At 45.3% G+C, this 22,574-nt stretch overlaps 1 protein-coding gene across 2 annotated transcripts in view; it reads left to right on the top strand.

The window, feature by feature from the left end:
- The first annotated feature begins 6,595 nt into the window (after positions 1-6,595).
- PHGDH (phosphoglycerate dehydrogenase) overlaps positions 6,596-22,574 on the top strand; it is a 32,313-nt gene continuing 16,334 nt past the window's right edge. Inside the window, exons 1-5 of one of the 2 annotated variants that reach the window (XM_054547645.2) lie at positions 6,596-6,936; positions 15,932-16,083; positions 18,130-18,195; positions 21,577-21,631; positions 21,730-21,828. In XM_054547645.2, coding sequence (XP_054403620.1) covers positions 6,799-6,936; positions 15,932-16,083; positions 18,130-18,195; positions 21,577-21,631; positions 21,730-21,828 — 510 coding nt within the window. In that variant the 5' untranslated portion in view covers positions 6,596-6,798. 2 annotated transcript variants of the gene reach the window in all.

Here is a 22,574-nt window from a genome sequence, read left to right as displayed (position 1 = left end):
GATCTGAAGTGGTTGCTTTATTCAGGACTGACAAATCTGCATATTCATCCTCCTGGGCACTGTGACTAATCCAAGGACAGATATGTGGCCCGGGTGAGGAGGGGGGGGGTCTGATGAGGATAAGGTCTGGACATTTTGTGGCAATTATTAGAAAACCAGTGCAATCTTTTAGGATGGCTAAACTGCTAGACTATAAGGCTGAATTTTATATTCTTTACTAATTTGTGACATTCTTGCCACATTTTGCCTTTCTGGAAATGAAGCAAGCCAGAGGAAAACAGACAGGTGAGAGAGACGTGGATTGCCAGTGACACTATCTGAGCACGTTTTTGTCCACAGTTGATCTTTTTGGACACCTGAGCCAATACATTCCCTTTTTTCCTTGAACCAGCTTACATTGGGTTTCTGATACTAGCATCTCCCAAAGTCCAGACTATTCCCATGGCCTCAATGGTGTGGCCCCTGCTGATGTCTCCCACCTTGTCTTCTGCCATGTTCACCCACATTCTCTATATCATTGCTGTTCTGACCTTCTGTCAGTTCCTAGAAAAATCCATGTACTTTCCTACCCAAGGACTTTGTTTTTACTATTATCTTTCCTCTAAATGGTCTTCACTGGTTGTCTTCACCGGCTGTCTTCACCTTCAGATCTCTGCTTAAGTGTTACCGTCTCTGAGGCTTTTCTGACACAGACTACACACATAGCACATACATGCTCACACACTAGACTGCAAGTTCCCTATGGGCAGGTAATTTATAGATTCAATGCCATCCCCATCAAGTTACCAACGACTTTCTTCACAGAATCGGAAAAATCTACTTTAAACTTCACATGGAACCAAAAAAGAGCCCACATTGCCAAGTCAATCCTAAGCCAAAAGAACAAAGCTAGAGGCATCACACTACCTGACTTCAAACTATACTACAAGGCTACAGTAACCAAAACAGCACGGTACTGGTACCAAAACAGAGATATAGACCAAAGGAACAGAACAGAGCCCTCAGAAATAGTGCCGCATATCTACAACTATCTGATCTTTGACAAACCCGACAAAAACAAGAAATGGGAAAGGGATTCCCTATTTAATAAATGGTGCTGGGAAAACTGGCTAGCCATATGTAGAAAGATGAAACTGGATCCCTTCCTTATACCTTATACAAAAATTAATTCAAGATGGATTAAAGACTTAAATGTTAGACCTAAAACCATAAAAACCCTAGAAGAAAACCTAGGGAGTACCATTCAGGACATAGGCATGGGCAAGGACTTCATGTCTAAAACACCAAAAGCAATGGCAACAAAAACCAAAATTGACAAATGGGATCTAATTAAACTAAAGAGCTTCTGCACAGCAAAAGAAACTACCATCAGAGTGAACAGGCAACCTACAGAATGGGAGAAAATTTTTGCAATCTACTAAAGGGCTAATATCCAGAATCTACAATGAACTCAAACAAATTTACAAGAAAAAAAACAAACAACCCCATCAAAAAGTGGGCGAAGGATATGAACAGACACTTCTCAAAAGAAGACATTTATGCAGCCAACAGACACATGAAAAAATGCTCATCATCACTGGCCATCAGAGAAATGCAAATCAAAAGCACAATGAGATACCACCTCACACCAGTTAGAATGGCAATCATTAAAAAGTCAGGAAACAACAGGTGCTGGAGAGGATGTGGAGAAATAGGAACAGTTTTACACTGTTGGTGAGACTGTAAACTAGTTCAACCACTGTGGAAGTCAGTGTGGAGATTCCTCAGGGATCTAGAACTAGAAATACCATTTGACCCAGCCATCCCATTACTAGGTATATACCCAAAGGATTATAAATCATGCTGCTATAAAGACACATGCACACGTATGTTTATTGTGGCACTATTCACAATAGCAAAGACTTGGAACCAAGCCAAATGTCCAACAATGATAGACTGGATTAAGAAAATGTGGCACATATACACCATGGAATACTATGCAGCCATAAAAAATGATGAGTTCATGTCCTTTGTAGGGACATGGATGAAGCTGGAAACCATCATTCTCAGCAAAGTATTGCAAGGACAAAAAACCAAACACCACATGTTCTCACTCATAGGTGGGAATTGAACAATGAGAACACATGGACATAGGAAGAGGAACATCACACACCGGGGCCTGTTGTGGGGTGGGGGGAGTGGGGAGGGATAGCATTAGGAGATATACCTAATGTTAAATGACGAGTTAATGGATGCAGCACACCAACATGGGACATGTATACATATGTAACAAACCAGCACGTTGTGCACATGTACCCTAAAACTTAAAGTATGATAAAAAAAGAGAAAAAAAAAAGAAAATAAATAAATAAATAAATAAATACTGAAGAATGGGGCTGCCTTGCCATCCCCAGCAAAAAAAAAAAAAAAAAAAAAATTAATTCTTCCGTGATGTTTGTGCTCTTTATATTTTTAGCTTTTACATTTCACACATAAATTATTTGAAATTTGTCTTGGCATAAAATTCAGATTTGACTTTATTTTCTAGATGACTGTCCACTTGTTCAAACAATATTTATTGAATGATTCTCTATGGAGTGTATTTATGATAATAGCCAAATGTGAAGAATTCTCGATGGGGAGAAAAGTGAAGTTTAATCAAGATTGTCAGTGAAGATATGCTTGGCTAAGCTCTTTCTTTTTGTCCTCTTCTCCCTCCTTTCCTTTCTTCCGCTTTCTTCCCCTCTCATTCTCTTCTCTTCTTTGTTTTTCTCTTTTTGTCTTTATTTATATGTAACTTGATTCATTCTCTTTAGGGATAGAAACATTTTTAAATTTTCTTACAAATTAAAAAATTTTTTAAATTTGTAAAAAAAAAAAAAAAAGTTCCCTCTGGGCAGGGACTACATGTGACTTGTTCAGCATTGTTATTCCAGTGCCTGGCACATAGTAAGTACTATAGAAATATTTGAGCAGGTTTCTTGAATGTGCCACACTTGTTCTGTTTTTCCTTCTGCCTAGAATTCTATTTTTCTTTAATTCTTTGCATAGCCAGTTTCTTCTTATTTCAATCTCAACCCCAGCTCCACCTTTTCAGGAAGGCCTTTCCTCATCATAAAGTCTATGACTCCTCTTCCTCATCCTGTCTCTCACATAATCTGGTTTTACGTTATTTATTATATATGCCCTGAAATTATCCAGTTCAATTTTTTGTTTATTTATTTATTTTCTATCCTCAAACACAATGTAAGCTCCATGAGAGCAGAGACGGTCTTAATCGAAGCTTCATTTCCAACCCCCTCAGCAGTGCCTGACACATTAGTTTCAATAAATATACACTGAGTGGATGAATGAAAGAAAGTCAAGCACTAGAGATTACACTCACTTTTATGCTTTGCCTTATTTAATCCCTACAAAAGCCTTATGAAGTAAGCACTATCATACTATTCATTCCATATTACAGAGGAGAAAACTAAGTCTTGGAGGGGCAATGTAATTTGCCCAAAATCACATTGTTCATAACTTGAGAAGCTGAAATTCAAATCAAGATATGCCTGTTTTGTGGATGACAGTTCATTTTCTACATCTTAAAATATCATTTTATTTCTTTTTCTTTAATTACACTTTAAGTTCTAGGGTACATGTGCACAATGTGCAGGTTTGTTACGTATTTTATTTCTTATGATTCAAGTTTGGATATCACAGCTGGTCTCCAAGTAGAAAAACAGAGTTCCTACTCTCCTCCCCTTAACCCCATTAACTTTATCCTCAGAGTTACAGGCAGAGCAGCTGGACATCCTGCAACCTTAGGCAGGGGTAGGTCCTGCCTTGACAGATTCACTACACACAAGGAAGCAGGAGTGTGTACATTATTTTAGGCTTCCAGCTTCAAAAGACAGAGCCAAAAGGGGCTGGCCTGGGCACGCACTAGGACCTTTTCCCCAAACTTCACTAATCAGAATAGTTTTCTCTTCCCAAGGGGTTGGTGCCAGAGGAAGGGAGAGAAGGAGGGGTCTGAGGAGAAGGGCAGAACTGTTTTCCCACTACTTCCAAGCAGGCCAAAGTTCCTGTTTTATGGATGGATGCAATAACACAGGGAGAGGGAGAAATTTCCCCAACTCCAACCCTCAATTATCAAAGAAAAACCCTTAGTTTGCAATTGATGTTGGAGATTCTGGGGTGTAGTGGTGAGGGATATATCTGTATTGGCAGTATGAGGTCTCAGCCCGACCAGCAACACATTTAATGATATCGCTTCTAAAAATCACTCAGTACCTCTGTACTAACTTTGGAGTCAAGTTTAAACTCCTCCTCAGAGCAAGGCCCTTCATGAGCAGCCACTGGCCCCTCTACAGTCTCACCTCCTAGTATCCCACTGGAATCCCCCACAGCCATTGTAGAGAAGCCATGAATATGTTGCAACTCCTCACAACTCTAAGCCTTTGGAAATGTCATTTCTTCTCCCCCTGGCTAATTCATATTCAGCTCTCAAGATTAGGCAGTTAACCATGAGCAGCTTCAAGGCAGGTTATGTTTTACCTATCTCTGTATCCTTGAGCCTCTCAAAGTAGCTGCCTTGAATGAGTTTCAAAAGGTTAGCTGAAAGGTAACCTTGCTTGGAAATCTTCCTGGCACCTCAGGAGATGGTTCTCCTCCTTGCTCCCAAAGCACTCCAGCACACCTTTATTTATAATTCTTAAACTATACCTTTTTAATTTTGTTTTATTATTTTTTAGAGACAGGTCTCACTCTGTTGCCCAGGTTGGAGTGCAGTGGCACAATCATGGTTCACTGCAGCCTCGAACTCCTGGGCTCAAGCAATCCTCCTGCCTCAGCCTCCCAAGTAGATAGGACTATAGCAATGTGCCACCATGCTGGGGTACTCTTCTTAAAATGTTGTTCTTTTTTCTTTTTGAGGAAAGAAGGCTGTGTCTTATGTGTCACAGGGCCTAGCACATAGGAGGTACTGGATAAATTAATTTTTGAATCAAACCTCTTCTGAGCCTCTGTGATGTGGAAGGCATGGTGCTAGGCACTACTGGGGGTATACAAAGTCGTGTCTCTGATCTTAAGGAAATGAGAGTCCATGGGGAACAAGACATGAAAAGTTCATAAATATATTCCTTAAGGCACTGTGAGATAACGCAAAGTTAATTCTACAGAAATTTAAAAGGAGGGAACATTTCTGACTTATGTAACAATTATCACACACCCTCCTTTTCACTTGAAAATGGACTCTTATCTGTTAATTATTTTCTTAATGGTTTAGAAGTGTCTTTTATTGTGTGGCTTGGATCTGTTTTAAAAGTAGGTGGGTCATAAATAATAAATAAAGAAAACAGGGGATCAGGCTGCCCTCTGGGTTGTGAGTTCAGTCAGTATCCAAGAAGTTTGACTTGGTGTGAAAGGGTGGGATTACATGTTAATGATAGCAGGGTTTAGATTCTACACTGAAAGGAAGCAGTTAGTGAGCCCTGGGAGGAGTTGAAGGAAAGCAGTTACAAAAATGGAGGCTTCCCAAGACCCTCCATTAAGCCTCCTGTGATAGGTCTCCTGTCTGTCCCTAGACCCTAGGGTACTGCTGGGCACTTCAAGAGAGACAGAGAATTTGAATGCTGATGAGTCTTGGAATGTAGGAATAACAATTCATCAGAACAAGTAAACATGATAGACAATTTTTTTTTTTTACCCACTGAGGACATTGGGTCTATAAATCTGATTTGTGCCTAGGAATTATCAGTATAGAATTTTCATTACTTTATAGAATTGATATTGCATAGTTCTGTAGGATAAGGATCTAGCACTTGAGTTATGAATAGCTCAGGATGACATAATACACAATGGTTAGTTGGAATGGATATGTCCATAAAGCTGAATTCTAACTCAACTATGAGCATCTCTGATTCTGCTTCTGATTCTAGGTGACCTTAATCCCAAATCGAATTTTCTGACATTTCTGTAAAATGGGGCATGAGAGAGCATGTCGGTTATGGGGTTTAAATATAAAAGAGGTAAGAGCTGAGAAGTGCCTCCTTGGTCAATTAAACCACACTGACATCCCGTTTTCCTTTTTCTTTTTCATAATTAGAGAGGAAGTGGAGGGACAGCAAATAAATAACTTTAACAAAGTATGCCTACTTTAAATGCACCAGATCCCCGCTCTTTTATAAACTCATAATTCTCATTGCATCACTAATTTGAAATTAATCACAGCTCCGTGGTGTCTCAGAAAGCTTCCTATTGCTTTTCACTACGTAACTTTCCAAGTCTGTGTGCTTGGTACTCTAGGATGTTAGGCCACCGGAGGAAAGAGGATATATCTTTTTGATAGTCGAATTCCCTTCAACGTCTAGCACAATGCCTTGCACATTTAACCACTCAAAAAAAAATTTCTTAAGGAATTAATAAATGAATCCTTAGGACGAAAAGTGAAAATGAAGTTTTTCTCTCAGGATGAGAAGGTGTATTTCTCCGTTCATTTCAGATATGCATCAGCTAGTCAGCGTAAATTGTGCTTTTTATATGCTCACCAGGTGTAGGTAAGAGCTTTGGCTGAGATGGAGAAATTCATCGCGGGAGGATAATAAAGCGGGCAGGGATTTGGCAACCTCAGAGCCGCGAGGAGGAGGCGGAGTCGCGGAGAGTTTGAGTATTTCCGTCCAATCAAAAGGACACTGTAGGAGGAGGAGGAGGAGGAGATGACAGGGGAGCGGGAGCTCGAGAATACTGCCCAGTTACTCTAGCGCGCCAGGCCGAACCGCAGCTTCTTGGCTTAGGTACTTCTACTCACAGCGGCCGATTCCGAGGCCAACTCCAGCAATGGCTTTTGCAAATCTGCGGAAAGTGCTCATCAGTGACAGCCTGGACCCTTGCTGCCGGAAGATCTTGCAAGATGGAGGGCTGCAGGTGGTGGAAAAGCAGAACCTTAGCAAAGAGGAGCTGATAGCCGAGCTGCAGGTAAGGCGAGCGAGAGAAAATTGAGGTCTCTAGGGCAACCTCCACGGAAAAAGGCTGGCTGCGCCCAGGCCAGCGCGCCCCCTTCGCGTGCCCCCCGTATCAATTAGTTCCGGGGCCTCCTGAGATTGGGGAGTAGCGGAGAACGGGGGCGGAGGAGGCAGAAAGAGGGAAGAACAAACGGCGGCGAGATGCAAACTTTTCTTTTAGTTTGCAACCGCGTCTGTCACGTTGGCATGCCTCCGCTAGCATTGCAAAGTGCGGGCTGCTCCAACTGGTCCTGCAGGCTGCTCGCGGATGCCAGCGCGGGATGCCAGCGCGGCGCCCCAGCGCCTTCGCGCGCTGTTGTTCTGGCAGCCTGGAGCCGCCTCTCCCCCAACCCCCAACCGCCTCCGCGCGGGGGGATCGGGAGAGGGGCCCCAAAGTGGCTTCTTTGCGGGGAACCCAGGGACTGGCGATTCTTCCCAACCAAGTTCTGGCCGCCCCGCTGATTCCAGCCTGCCTTGGCGGTGGCGGGGGCGGGGGGCGGGGGCACGCTGGCGGAGCCCCAACCAGTCTCGTGGCTGCTGGGGCAGCTGCAGGGGAAGGCAGCCCTCGTAAGGCAGCGAACCCGTACCCGCCCCTCGTCTGATGCAAGACTGCTCCGTGCTTTCGCCGCCCTTCTGCCTCCTGGGAGCCTTCGGAGGAAAGGGAGGCGGGCGGGGAGCGCTGGGGTCCAGATTTAGCCTCCTCCCCACCTTTGGTTTATCGCTGGTTGGGAGTGACCAGACACGACTAGAATCCGATCCCAAACGCTCCCAGATGATTTATAGTCTTAGCAATTTTTTATCTCCTTTTGTTGTGATATATAATTAATCTACTTCAAATCTTTATCTACTGTGTTTGAAAAGGCCTGCTGGCCTTGCCCGGAATATTTATTTTGTGAACCCTTCACTCCAGTGCCTGCACTTTCGACCTCTGGAGTCGACCCAGCTGCCCAGTCTCTACCTCACCTGATCCAGTATATTCTCCCCCACCCTCCAAATCGCACAGCCGCCTTCTGCCAGCCTCAGCCCTGTCCACCACCTTCAGCCATCTCCTTCTTCGAGGACCCCTTAGACCGCAGAGGCTGCTGTTTTTGCTTTAGCTGTGCCACAACCACGTGGTCCTGGAAACTGCCTCGCTCTCTTTGTCTGCCTTTGTATCTGCTGGCTTGGATCTTGTCACCATGGCGTGACACTATATCCAAGTATCCAGCTCTGCCCTGTACTCAGAAGAATTTGGTCCCTGCCGTCAAGAAGTTTGTAAGCTGGTTAGGGAGCATGGCTAATACGCAGGAGACAGTTGAGCAGATGACACAGAGCATAGCCCCGAATTAGACCATCTAGCTCCCTAACCTTTGCGTGCTCCCCTGCTGGAAAAGCCAGAGAAAGGGCCAATCATCATGCACCGAATTGGTGGGCAAGGGCTTAGGACCTGAGTAGGATTGGATGGGTGGCAGGCTCCTCACATCTGTCACCTCCTTTCTTGTGTGAAATGGTATCAATGGCTCTGGAGAACAACCAGGAAAGGCAGTGGGGTGTCCTGCAGAACAGCCTCTGACTCTCACCTCCACCAGAGCACCAGGTTGGGAAGAGGGTGGCAATCAAGTGCTTTCACCTCTCTAAAGGAAATTAGAAACCTGATACCCCAATGAGGGGGTGGGGATAGGGAGGGATGAGGGCAGAATTGAGAGGAATGGGAGGCCTCATCCATAATGAGGGGTTGTTCCATGAAGTCAGGAATCAGCTGGGTGGCTGCTGGGAGTCTGGTGCTGAAACTTGGAGAACATTTTAAAGGCACTGAAAACTCTTGGCAGGAGAGGAGGAGTGTTTGTTGGCTAACTTGACTGCTGGGCACTTTTGGACTGTTTGGGAGGGCTCAGCTTTCTTGTCTGTCTTTGCAACACATTTGGTTCAGAATGCCAATTAATCTCCTTGGTCAGCCCACTGAAGGGTCCTCATTTCTACACTATGCCTTTTTATTCTGCATGAAGAGGTGTCTGGCATAGTGTCTCCTGCCCTCTCCCACTGAAATCTCTTTAATGCTGAAGGAAGCTTTGGCACCATTGCTAGAACCGGGCCTGGCCTTGGTTCCCACTGCCTTGTATTCTGGGCAGGCAGTCTCCTCTCACTCACCCCCTGGTCAGGAAGTATAATCATTCCTCCCTGCCCTTTCAGTGGTGCTTTTCAGACTTGAAGCAAGTCATAGTTCAGTTTAATGGGTCATGACTAGCATTTTAAAAAACAAAGTAGGAAATATCAGACAGCAATGCAGATAGTAAGGCTGTAAGTATTGTTTCATGAATTTTGTTTCAATTATGTTGTGTAGTTGTATGTGTGTGGTATGTGAGTATGAAATTACAACTTAAAGATGTGTTTCTTGGCCGGGCGCGGTGGCTCACGCCTGTAATCCCAACACTTTGGGAGGGGCCAAAGGAGGCAGATCATTTGAACCGAAGAGGTTGAGACCAGACTGGGCAACGTGGCAAAACCCTGTCTCTACAAAAAATACAAACATTAGCTAAGCATCTTGCCACAAGCCTGTAGTCTCAGCTACTTAGGGGTGGGGTAGAGGGCTGAGGCCCTGGTTGCTGTCACTCTTCCCAGCCTGGTGCTCTAGTGGGAGTATCGCTTGAGCCTAGGAGGTTGAGGCTGCAGTGAGCCATGATCTCGCCACTGCAATCCATCCTGGGCAACAGAGCTAGACCCTGTCCCACCCCTCCACCAAAAAAGATGTGTTTCTTACAGTGAGCCTCAGTCAAAAAAGTTTGGAAAACATTGCCTTAAAATAATAAAGCACCTTGTTTGGAACTCACATCTTAAATATACCTAATATGCCGGAAAATATTTAAATAATATTACCATGTATCAGTGGCTTTTAAACTTTGACTGTGACCCACAATAAAAAATTTGTTTTATGTCATAACTTAAACACTCATACATATGTGTACACACAGACACACACACATTTTGTGAAATAATACTTACTCTTTTTACATATGATGCATTCTGGTATTTTCTTCTGTTTCATTAAGTAGCATTGCTGGTCAGGACCACTAAACTAAACACTGGTAATGGTATTTAATTTACTGAAGCACATCCATATCTTCATCAGTACTTGAAGAAAGATTAAGAAGGGAATAAATCTTTCCATGCCAAATTTCTTTTCAAAACCTCTTTAAAATAGGAACTTCCCAGCCTTTACACAAGGATTTAGTTTGCAAAAGTTAAATAACCATCAAATTAATCAGGGTCACATATCTTGTGCAAAACAGGGTAGACCTGCCTTCCCTATAGCTGGGGAACATGACCTGGACAGTTTCATTGTCTTTCCCTATGATTTAAGTCAGAGGCACGGCAATGCTAGAATTACCTCATAGGCCAAGCTTGTCCTCTTGGGTAAGGAAGCATGTGTGAACTTGAGGAACGGGAATGGGTTCCCATTGCTGAGTTAGCAGTTTGTCTGGAACAGCGATAAATCAAGCAGTTTTCTAGCTGAACAGCAGCTAAGGACAAGGGAGCGGGAGAACCTGTAGGAAGTGTGGGAAGTGCCTGTTCCTGCCACAGTGCAGACACAGAAGCCACACGCAGAGGGCAGTGAACATCAGAATTTGGTGCTGTGTAGAGAGAGACTTGCTTCCTCACCCAGGGAATGACAAAGAGGAGGGAGGATCTCTGGACACTGGAGAAGTTTTAATCGCAAACTGCAGAGGATGTGAGCAGATGGGTGCATTTGGTTAGGGCTGTAGTTTGCATAAGTAGAGGACAGGAGCAGGCAGCCTGGGGCAAAGTCTTTGAAGGGGGTGAGTTGTGGCGTGAGGAGGGAAGGGGCTTGGGTGCAGGGGCTTTGAGGGTCCAGCAGGAGGTAGGTTGGATTCAGGCTGTCTGTGAATATGTGCTGATTGAATGAGTGGATAGAGTGGTTAGTTGAGGTTGTAAGAGGCCTTGGAAGCTCATTAACTCTGACTGATGTGGGATGTCTGGTTCTAATGTGGGACCAAGGTCCCCTGAGTGAGAGTTTCTGCCCTTGGGACAGGTGAGACCTGATGCTCGTCTGTAGGAGTCTGACTGGGGACTCTTAGATTCCCTGGCACCAAAGAAGGCTGGTTTGAGGGAAAAGTCAAGAGACTACAGTGTAAATCTTCACAAGGGAGATCCATCCAGAGAGTCCATGCTCATGAAAGAAACAATAGTGCTGTTTCTGTGCTTGTTCAGAGGCTACAAGAATGGGTGGACTTTGGGGAGTCCACATGCTCTCCAGCTAGTGTTGCCTGTGGGGAGCAGGTTTGCGAGGTTTGAGGAGCATTGTGGCAGCTTTGGAGAGAACATTGAAGAAGGCTGGACCCTTAAGGCCCAAGGGAATGATTGGTAGAGCCTCTGGAGCAGGACTGGGCCCGAGATGTGGGCTCTGGAACTTGATGCTAGAGAGACAAGGTGATAAGATGATGACTCTGGGTGGTCCCTTCTCCTCTTGCTCCATGTCTGCTTCTTGTCAGTTGAACTTTGACTTTTGGTCCTGAGCTGACCACTTGAAAGGAGGTTGTATTTCCTCAGTGTGTTACCAATTTTCTAAGGTGTCATTGCTGGCTGCAAAGAAATGACCACTAAAAATGTGCTTACCCACCCACTGCCCAGTTGCCCTCCAAAAAGGCCGTGCAGTGTACACTCCTGTTTCCCTCCATGCTCACCAATGCTGAATATTATTCATTTTCTTTCTGCCAAAATGATGCCCGAAAATATCATATTTAAAAATTTATATTTCCTTGATATCTAGTGTTGAAGAGTCTGTAAACTAGTGAAACTAGTGACCACTTTGTACTTCTTCTGTGCATTGCCTATTCATATATTTACCTATTTTTTATTGTGTTCTTTATCCTTTAAAAAAGTTGATTTGTGGTGCATGCCTATAATCCCAGCTACTCGGGAGGCTGAAGCAGGAGAATCCCTTGAACCTGGGAGGCGGAGGTTGCAGTGACCTAAGATCGCGCCATTGCACTCCAGCCTGGGCAATAAGAGTGAAACTCTGTCTCAAAAAAAAAAAAAAAATGTTGATTTGTAGGAATTCTATCACTTTTGGTGACGAATCCTTGTTCTGTTACATATGGTGAAAGTTTTCTCCACATATCAGGACCACTACTTGCTTTTGTTTATGGGATCTTTTTCCACGCAGAAGTTTAAAATTTGAATGTAACTGGATTTGTCAATATTTTCTTCCAGAGTTTCTGGGATTTGTGCCTTGCTTATGAAAGGTTTTCCCAATTCGAGTCATAAAAATATCCCTTGACATTTTCTTCTAATGCTTCTATTTTTAAAAATTCTTTAATTCATCTGGATTTTAAAAAATCTGAAGTGAGGTAGCAGTCTATTATTTTTCTTCTTGAATTTTCATAACACTATTTCTTGTTTAGTTCTTCCTTTCCCCATCAATTTGAGTTCTGCTTTTTATTTTCTAAATTCTCACATATTCTGTTTGTCTAGTGTCTATTTAGTTCTGTTGACTGATTTGTCAATTTCTGAACATGTTTTTCCTGCTTTTTTTCAACTTCTTTTAATAAGATTTTTGAAAATCCTTGAGCACTCTTTGAAGTAGACCTTATGCCTCCTTATCACAGTCAAAGGAAGGGATTTCTGATGGGCGATTTTCAGGCATGTGACGTGTTAAAGTTATTTGGGAAAGAGGGTGAAGGTGTGAGGATGGGGGACTGATGAGGGTGGTTTCTACTGGCCTCTCATCACTGAATTCATTTATTCAATGGAAGTGTATAAAACGCTTCATTGTGAAGTATCATCTGTGAGCTTGCCTACAGGCCACAGGCAACTTGCTGTTCTCGACAGAGGCATTTGTTCCTATTTCTATTATCCCCCAGTAGGCAGGCTGGCTGGGAGGAGTAGGTCACCAGAAGATCCAGGGACCTTTGTTAGGTTCCCTTTGTTAGGTTCTGCCATCTTGGAGAAGCCACAGGATTTCTGGCAATGTCTCTCCTGGTTTAGGTGTCTAAATGCTGTATTTGGAAGGTAGTTGGAACTTGGACTTTGGTACTCAACAGATTTGGACTTGATTCCAGCTTCTACCATATCCTAGCTATGTGACTTCAGCAAGTTCTCTAAATTCTTTAAGTGTCAGTTTGCTTGTCTGTACTATAGGGATAATTGTAATATCTGTCTTAGGATTGTTGTGAAGCACAGTGCTGGATACAAAGTACTTGCTCAGAAAATGGTAGCTATTGTTACTGGTAAATCTCTCCAAGGGATTTTACAGTTTGGTTTTTGCACCTAACTGGCCATGGCCTTGGCTCTGGCCCTATCTTCTTGACATCTTGGTAGGTTTACCCACTCTTCTTCAGTTACAATCTCAGAGTTAGCCAGTGGCAATGACTTTCCAGTTCTTGGCTGGTTTTTGATCTGTGAGAGTGACCTTGGGCAGGTTACCTCTCAAAGCCTCTGTTTCTTTATCTGGAAACTGGGGATAATTATACCCCTTCTCCTTGGAGTTGTGGAGAGAATAATGTAAAGCAACTGGTGTAATGCCTAGTACCCAGCAGGTGCTCAATAAATGGTTTATGTGCTGGTGAGGCTGGTACTATGGATATATGGTATAGAGTAGATAAAGTTTTAATATAAAATCCCTGCATTAGGCATAGAAAATATAACTAAGGAGACCAAACTGCAGGTCTAAGAGAGGACAACTAGATATGAAACATATTATATTGGTGATCACAACAAAAATGGTGGGGTGTAGGGAGAGTGACAGTTCAGGGTTGTTGGCAAATGTTTCCTGGAAGATAACTTTATTGCGCCTTGAAAAGTCAGTAAAGTGTGTCCAGGCAGGGAAATCCTTTTCCTTGGAGCCTGTGTGGTGGACCTGAATGTGGAAAAGGTGTCAGTATCCTGTTTCTGCCTAGCTTGGCTGATATTTATCTAGGCTGCTATGGGGGGAAATCAGAGTACCTCCAGGTGCTCACCTGGTGTTGGCCTCAGCATTGGGCCAGTCAGCACTGAAGTGGCTTCTGTTTGGTTCCTCTAAGCTCTGGGTGCCCATGTGACTTGTATACACCCAGGTCATAATCAGTTTAGCATAATGCCAGATACATACATAGCGGGCATCCGATAAAATGAAGGAAGAAAAGTACAGGGGAGGGGAAGGGGAAGTAGGCGGGCTTAACTTTGTTGGGCTTCAGTTTTTCCTCTATAAAATGGGGTTGGACCAGATGCTGGTGAACATTTCTTCGAATCTCCCACTCTGACGTTCTGCTTCAGAACCTCAGACATAAAAGGGCTTAGGAGAGTCTTCCAGGCCGCCTGCATGTTTCTCTCTGCTGGTAGGCACAGCCCCCAAGCAGTGAGGATGTGTGATGCATAAACACCTCCAGAGGAATCGTTCTGCTATTGCTCTTGAACAATTATTCCAGTATTTAGAAGCTCTTAAGGCTTAAATATTCTATGCTGCAGCGTAAGCATCATTCCTCTTCTCTTGTCAGTAGAGATAAAATTACCCACTGCTCTCCTTACATTTACTTTGTCCATATTTGCTCCTATGCTCTAGGCTTGTGCACAACAAACACAGTGTGGGCCCTTACCCTAGAAGCCAACTTCTCATGGCCTTTCTCTATCTCCAGAATCCATGCAGTGGGAATGAAGGGAAAAGAAGGTTTTCATGGGATCCAGCTGAGAGCTCTACGGGGAAAATGGATCTGAGGAGCCATGTGCTCCATCTCTTTTATTTTACAGATAGAGACTAAGGTTATAGAGTGAGGTGAATTACTGCAGTGATCCACACATTGTTGGCAGATCTAGGATTAGAACTCTGTCTTCCTGATTCCCAGCTTGGTGCTTTTGAAAGCATACTTGCTGCTTTCTCACCGGCCTGGTGTCTGCCACTTTGGGACAGAGTGTGGACTTGCTCACCTGCCCCATTTCTTAGGGATTCTCATTCTGTGTTTGAGCAAGAATATTCTTATTCTGGAAAGAACCACATACCACAGGATTCTGGGTGAGCGTAAGGAAGATTGTCTTGGGGATCTGACTTAGCTCACGTATAGTGGCTGTGATGAATTCAGTGTCTTATTTTTTGCATTTGTATATTTTTAGTCTAATATTGCCTGGGTGTCTGAGCAAGTCTAGATGAATTTAATTGCTCTCATTTGTCCCCTGCCCCTCTTCCTTTGGTCTCTCTTTTAGGAAATGTTTTTCTTTCAACATTCGTTTCATTCATTATTTACTCATTCGGCCAACCAACATTTATTGAGTGCCTTCCCTGTGTCAGGGAAAGGGGCTTACAAAGTAGAATTTGATCCCACCTCTGCCCTTAGTAGCTCAGTGTCTAATGGAGGTAGTGATGTTCATTAAGCGTTGCCAGATACTGTGCTAGGTGCTGTGCCTGTTCTCTCTCGCTTGCTCCTCACACACTTGAGAAGGCCGAAGCTGATTCATAGCTGGGAAGGCAGGGGCCTTGGATTTGAACCCAGGCCTGACCAATGGCAGAACCTATCAGATGTGTGGACAGATGAGATTGCCTTTTTTTCTTTGGATATATCAAAATCAGCCAGCAGGTAGGAACTCCCATTTTGAGCAAGCAATGTGCAGGAATGATATGGTATACAGAGAGGAACAGGAAATGGCCCCTGACTTCCAGCATGTGTCTGATGGACATCCAGGCTGCAGGCATCATGGTGCTGTCTAGAGAGATGAGCCAGGTGCCCAGAGCCCATGGGCCAATGCTGCCCTTTCTTGAGCATGCCAAACAAAGCACTTGGTGTGTTAGAGGCACAGTCTCCTCCACTCTAAGTAAAAATCAGCATGAGTCCTAGCCCACGTTTCCCTAGTGAGTATACCAGAGATGTCTATGAGCTGGCAGTCATCAGTGACTTCCTAAGGTTCTGGAAATGCATCTCTTACTCAGGCGTAAGCAATGATGTGCCTGAGGCTTTACGAGTTCTCACAGAATTACTTTCTGGACCCAAATGTTTCTTCTGCTTCAGGACTGTGAAGGCCTTATTGTTCGCTCTGCCACCAAGGTGACTGCTGATGTCATCAACGCAGCTGAGAAACTCCAGGTGGTGGGCAGGGCTGGCACAGGTGTGGACAATGTGGATCTGGAGGCCGCAACAAGGAAGGGCATCTTGGTTATGAAGTAAGTCATGGAGGCTGCGGGTGGGGGAAGAGGGGTGAGTGCAGAGACTGACCACACCAAGGGAGAAAAAACTCACCAGAGAGAAAGCTGAGTCCATTGGAAGGGCTTCCAGGAGGATGCCTGGTCTAGGGCTTGCATGGTCAACACACACAGCATAGTGGTTCCAAGGTTTTTGGAAGGCAGCTATGCTCACCACTATATCACCAATGCCATCAGGGGGTTCCACAGTTTTTGAAATTGAGAGTCCCTGTCTAATCTCAAAATGTTTCACGAACCCAGCCCATGCGCAGTTGCTTGCACCTCTGCGACCTGGTTCAGGAATCGGAAGGTCAGTGAGTTCATCTGCATTTCCTGCTCCCACCCAGCCTCCTCTGCCTCTATTAATGCTGTTTGTGTCAGGTTTTTGTCAGCTCTACTTTACTGTGCTTGTACAGAGGCACAACCTTTGCTAGTAGACTAGTGACTAGAATCCTTGCCCTCTCCACTTCCCTGCCACCTTCTGGAACTAAGACACTAGTTTCTCTTTCAGCGCTCTAGGGCAAGAGGAAAAGGGTCCCCTTTAAAGCTGTTTCCGCAGAAGCACAGGGGCAGAGGCCATCAGCACGCCAATGCTGTACTGTACCTGTTCTGTCACTTAGATGGTATGGCAAGGCCATCCCCAGACCTCTTTGTCCTTAAGACTTTTCTCTTCCCTTGGAGACTTCATTGTCCTTAAGACCTTTCCCCTCCCCTGCGCTGCACTTCCCCCTGTAGGGTAGAGGTTAATTGGTCACCTGACTGAAGTCAATATTCCACAGTAGAAATGTTAAACGATAACCCGTCTCACATTCTTGCCTTGGACCCAGAGGCAGCCAGGCCCCAATCTCTGCACCTCTACTTGCTCCCCCATACAGCCTGTTTGCTGTGGGAGGATGAGAAGCCAGGTGGTTTTGCAGACAGACAGACTCTGAGAGTCCCTTTATCTTATACAGGATCTCTTGACTTTTTCTTCTTGTAACCTTATTAACCTTCATTCCAGAGATGAAAAAGACAAACCCAGTAGGGGAATAATCAGGGTGAACACATGTATGAAATTCTTTCAAAAACCTAAAAAGCCTTTAAGAAAAGAAAAATAGTTTTGTGGGTTGCCACCTCTATTCTTTTTTCTATAAAATGGGAAGGGTCTGCATTGCCCTGTGACTTAGGGTGTGAGGAGGCTTTCTCAGTTCAGAACTTGTTGAGAGATAGGAAGAGTAGTCAGACAGGTGGAGAATACTAATAAAAGCTAGGTTGGGGCTGGGTGTGGGGGCTCACACCTGTAATCCCAGCACTTTGGAAGGCCAAGGGGGGAGGATCACTTGGGCCCAGGAGTTCAAGACCAGTCTGGGCAACAAAGTGAGATCCCCCATCTCTATAAAAATACCAAAAAACAAAAAGAAAAGCCGGGTATGTTGGCATCAGCCTGTAGTCTCAGCTACTGAGAAGGTTGAGCTGGAAGGATCGCTTGAGCCCTGGGAAGTCAAGGCTGCAGTGAGCTGTGATCATGCCAGTGTACTCCAGCCTGGGTGACAGAGCGAGGCCTTGTCAAAAAAAAAAAAAAAAAAAAAAGCCAGGTTGGGTAACTTGATGAAGATATGTAGGCAATGGGCTGAGCCCTGAATTTGAGAGACTCAGACCTTGGTAAGATCAATGGCAGGAGCAGCAGGGAATTTGTGCTTTCTGGAGGCAAGTAGATCCTGAAATAGGAGAAAGAAAAGGGCTGAACCACACACAAATCTGATCATGTGAGACACTTCTCTGCCTTGGGAGGAGTGTTTGGGTAGAGAGAAGCCAGATACGTTTCTCTAATGGAGCTCCCTCTGCAGGGAAACATAAAGCCAGGGGAAGGGGGTTTCTTTCCAGCCCTTGGCTTAGGGCAAGAGTACATCAGAGAACTCTGGACAGTAGCGTGGTCAGTTCATGGAGCAGGAGTGAGAGAGCACAGCCTACACTCAAGGTTTTCTCTTGGGGAAGGAGTGGGAATACTGGGTCTGTGCCCATTGATGTCCCCCTTTTTTTGATCTTTAGCACGCCCAATGGGAACAGCCTCAGTGCCGCAGAACTCACCTGTGGGATGATCATGTGCCTGGCCAGGTAAGTCCCTGACTTCTCAGCAAAGCTAGTCTCTCCGATATGCCAATTATTACCACTTGCCAAGCAAACGGACCCAGAAAAACTTAGAAACATTTCATCTCAGCGACGTGCAGACTGCTAAGAAGGTGACATGCAGACTGCAAAGAACCTTTAAGGCCATCAGGTCCTCTATTCAACATTCATTACACAGGATCCCTAGTGCACAAAGGTGCACTTCTCTTTACTCATGTTCTAGTCTCCGTGCTGCAGACACTCTGCCTTCTCTAGCCTCCAACTCTTGCAAATGTTCTCCATACCCCACTGCCTGGAGATAACAAGGAAGGATGCTCCAGGCAGCAGGGTATGGACAGTGTCTAGGTACCCTCTGCTTACTTTTCAAGATTAAGCTTCAGTATGAATTTATCCAAGAAGCTCTCTGGCTTTTCCAGCTAGGCTATGTCCCTCACTGATTCCCCTGGCCCTCAGGGCTTATCTCTGTCACTGCCCTTACAAATCTGTATTGTAATAGAATGGAATAAGAACCTGCTTTAGGGTCCTTGTGTGTTCCTGTAGGTTCATAACGCAATGGAACGCAAATAGGCAAGACTCTTGCTCTTCTAGCAGGAGTTCCAGGCCTCTTGAGTGGATGGGGCAGCCTATAAATCAAATGGATATGGCATAGAATGTCCTTGAGTCTCAGTGTGTTGGTTAGTAATTTGGCAAAACTGATTGCATGGAGCACTTCTGTTGAACAGGCAATTCAAGCATTTATGTGGTCAAGGGGAAGAACAAGGCTCCCAATAAACAGGGCGGGAAGTTGTTCTAGGTCCCTTTGAAGCTCCATGGATTCCCTAAACCAGGGGACCTAGGCATCAAAGACTCCTTGTTTCTCTACTCAGGCCTGAAACCTTCCAGGACCAAGAAATTACTTTTCCCATGGCAAGACCTGCTTTCCCTCCTGCTGGAGGAGGATCTGGGAGAGTTTACCTCAGCTCTAACTCCTCCCTACAGTTTCCATCTGAGCTCTCTGGTATTCACTGATATTCACTGGTAGGTGAAGGGAGGCAGTGGGGGGAAAGGAGAAACAGGGATAGCTTACACAGCAGTAGGGTCTCAGCCTAGAAGGGGCCCCCAAGCTGGCAGCCAAGTTCTCCCAGAACATCTAGGCTGAGTGTCTGTCCCCCTGGAGAAGTACAGAAGCCTGGCGCCCTGGTTTCACTTTAGCTATTACCTTCAGGGATTTTTTTTTTTTTTTTTTTTGAGTAAGGGAAAAGATCTCAATGTGGCTTTCTAATTAATTACTTCACATTTTTTCTGGAGGTAGAAGGAAAGGATTGGGAGCCAGCAATACTTTCCCTCCTTTTCCAGGACAAGCTTTGTTTAAAGGAATCGGTGAAGTACTGTGGTTTAAAAGAAGCTCCCCATTGTCAACCTCTCACCATGACCTCACTCATCAAAAATACATCAAAACTAGGAAATACGCATACCCTATTGGGAAGGAATGTGTTCGTTTCATCAGACTTCCTAGCAGGGAGGACAGTAGGAGAGTGTGGGTGCTGTATGTAGACTCTACAGGGTTGGGCAATGTGGGTGGAGAGCAGGCGTGGCCTGGCCTCACAGTAGGGACTTTGAGCAGATGGGGGGGGCTCCTGAGGTGCAGAAGAACAGCGCACAGAGAGGAAGGAAGGAGAGAATCAACAAATGTAGGTTTCACCATTTTTGCCTGCTTTACCATCTCCTCCTCTAGTAAGTCAGGCCAGCAACCATTTAATTATTGTGAGGCCCCTCGCCCACATTAGAGTCCTCTCCAGTCTGGCCTGATGAGGATTCCAAAGTGTTGAAACCTGGAGAGGCTCCATGATCAGCTGGGGGCAGCAGCCAGAGAAAAGGGTTAGGGATTTCTTGTGTTCTATGGTGTCGCATGCATACATCTTAGATAGCACTGTGGAGTCTGGTGGGAAGAAAATAGGATGTGAGGGAGAGGAGAGAGGGGCCAGGTGGGGCTCTATCTCACTAGGTCAAAGGCATTTTATCAGGCAAGCTTTCCCAAGAAGCATTTCCTCAAGGCAAGTCCCTGTCCTTATTACCTGCCTGATGGGTCAGAGCAGTGAGGTGAATGCAGCTTGTCCCCCATGTGGCTTGGTACTGAAGTTCTTCTGAGTTTACCCATAAGATCGTGCACCTCTGTGATGGAGGAGGACAGATTCCACCTTCAGCCTTACCCTCAGATGGAGATCAATGTCCTAGTGATGTGTAGAGATGAGAGAATGTTTTTGTGTTAGAAGTTAGTGAAGTGAAAGCACGGAAGTAGCAGCTTGAGCTTTCTCTTTTTGCACACTCGCTCACTCTGAGGTTTTTGGCATCAGGTTAAAGGCCTACATTTAAGTACTCAGGAGGCTGGCCGTGCTGGGGTTGACTTTGCTGGCTTTGAATCTGTTCAAGTGCCTCCAGTTGGGTGATCTGGGGAGAACTGTTTAACCCCCAGTGCCTCCCTCCGTGCAGCTGTGAATGTTAGAGGAGTTAATGTGTGTCTAAACATTTCTTTTAGGATGTCTAAAATAGAGAAAGTGCTCCTTAAACATTGTTTCTCATTTCTTCCTTTTTTGCCTCCAGAGATGTGTTGATGACCCACGCCCACAGGACATATATTGCCCTTTAACCTCTAATGTTGCCCTAATTGCCACTTCCTCTGTCTCCTCCAGAAAACACAGACATAGACTCAGACTTCCATCTGAACTAACAGGAGGAGACAGGCTGTGAAGAGTGTGTGTGTGTGTTGGTGGTGGTGGGACAGGAAGGTGGTGTGGATGTTGAAAAATGTTGGGACCATGCATTCAGGACAGAATGGAAGTGTCTGGGCTTTGGCATCCACCCACCCACTCGAGGGTCCAGACTAGTCTAAGACCCTCAGGGTTAAGAAACTGTCAAGGAAGCACAGGTAATTAGGTGTCCTCTTCATAATAGTAGAAGACGTCATAGGTTATGGTGCTGGATGAGATAGGAAGATGAAAATAATTCCTTGAGCTTCTGGAGTACTTGATGTCATCAGAGTTGCCCAGTACCCCACTCAGTTATCCCTACAGACCCTGGAGGATTGGCGATCGCTTCAAGTAAAAAACTCACTCTGGTTGATGCCTCAGTGGCTGAGGTGGAATCCATACCTCCTCCCAGATGCCTGGCTGGTCACAGAAATCCCAGGCTTTCTAAGTCAGATCTTGCCAAGGGTTTCCCTCTTCTGTTTTCCCTTTATCCCCCATCAGTGTTCCTAAACCTGAACCCCCAGACCCAGTTCTTGGGGAAGTGGCTGTCATGGGCAGTGACTGTGCAAACCTGATGTTGCATCTCCTTCCTGGGCTGGCGGGAGTCCAAATGGACCCTCTGAACCTGTGTCTATCCTTGCAGGCAGATTCCCCAGGCGACGGCTTCGATGAAGGATGGCAAATGGGAGCGGAAGAAGGTGAGCAGCGGCCTTGACTCGCCCCACCTGGGCTCAGGGCCCAGGGTCCACTCATGTTGCTGACTTCAGCTTCTTTCCTTTTGCCCGTTTGGTTGCAGTTCATGGGAACAGAGCTGAATGGAAAGACCCTGGGAATTCTTGGCCTGGGCAGGATTGGGAGAGAGGTAGCTACCCGGATGCAGTCCTTTGGGATGAAGGTAAGATGTTGCTGGAACCCTGTGATGTGGGACTTTCTGCAGCAATTTTGGGAAAGGCAGCATGTCTGGGCAGAAGCCAGAAGCTTTGTTCTAGGAAGGTCTGACCCTCTCTTGGAGCCCCCATCTAAATAAGCGTTAAAGCCAAGGAGGGAGAGAACACTGGCCTGCTGATCTGGACTCAAAAGCTGGAAATATTTGGTGGGGGTCCTTTAGCTCTCTGGTGAGTGAATAGCCCTGAGTCCCAGTGAACCAGGTGTTGATGGCTGTTTTGAGACCTTGGTTCTTGTCTTCTTAGTTTAAAAGAATTTAAACAGGAGACATGGTGCAGCATTGAGGAGTTTGTTGCAAAGGAAAAAGAATATTTTGAAAGTTAAGTGCAGAGTAGACACTACACCTTGAGAGAGAGAGAACTCAGGGTGGGCTGCTCATAAGAATGAGGCAGTGTTGGCCAGGTGCGGTGGCTCATGCCTGTAATCCAGCACTTTGGGAGGCCGAGGCAGGCGGATCACGAGGTCAGGAGATCAAGACCATCCTGGCTAACATGGTGAAACCGCATCTCTACTAAAAAAAAAAAAAATTAGCCAGGCGTGGTGGCGGGCGCCTGTAGTCCCAGCTACTTGGGAGGATGAGGCAGGAGAATGGCATGAACCCGGGAGGCGGAGCTTGCAGTGAGCCGAGATCATGCCACTGCATTCCAGCCTGGGCGACAGAGCGAGACTCCGTCTTAAAACACAAAAACAAAAACA

Source organism: Pongo abelii, chromosome 1, assembly GCF_028885655.2.
Source record: "Pongo abelii isolate AG06213 chromosome 1, NHGRI_mPonAbe1-v2.0_pri, whole genome shotgun sequence".
NCBI classification, from domain to species: Eukaryota; Metazoa; Chordata; class Mammalia; order Primates; family Hominidae; genus Pongo; species Pongo abelii.
This window is presented reverse-complemented; position numbering and strand designations above follow the sequence as displayed.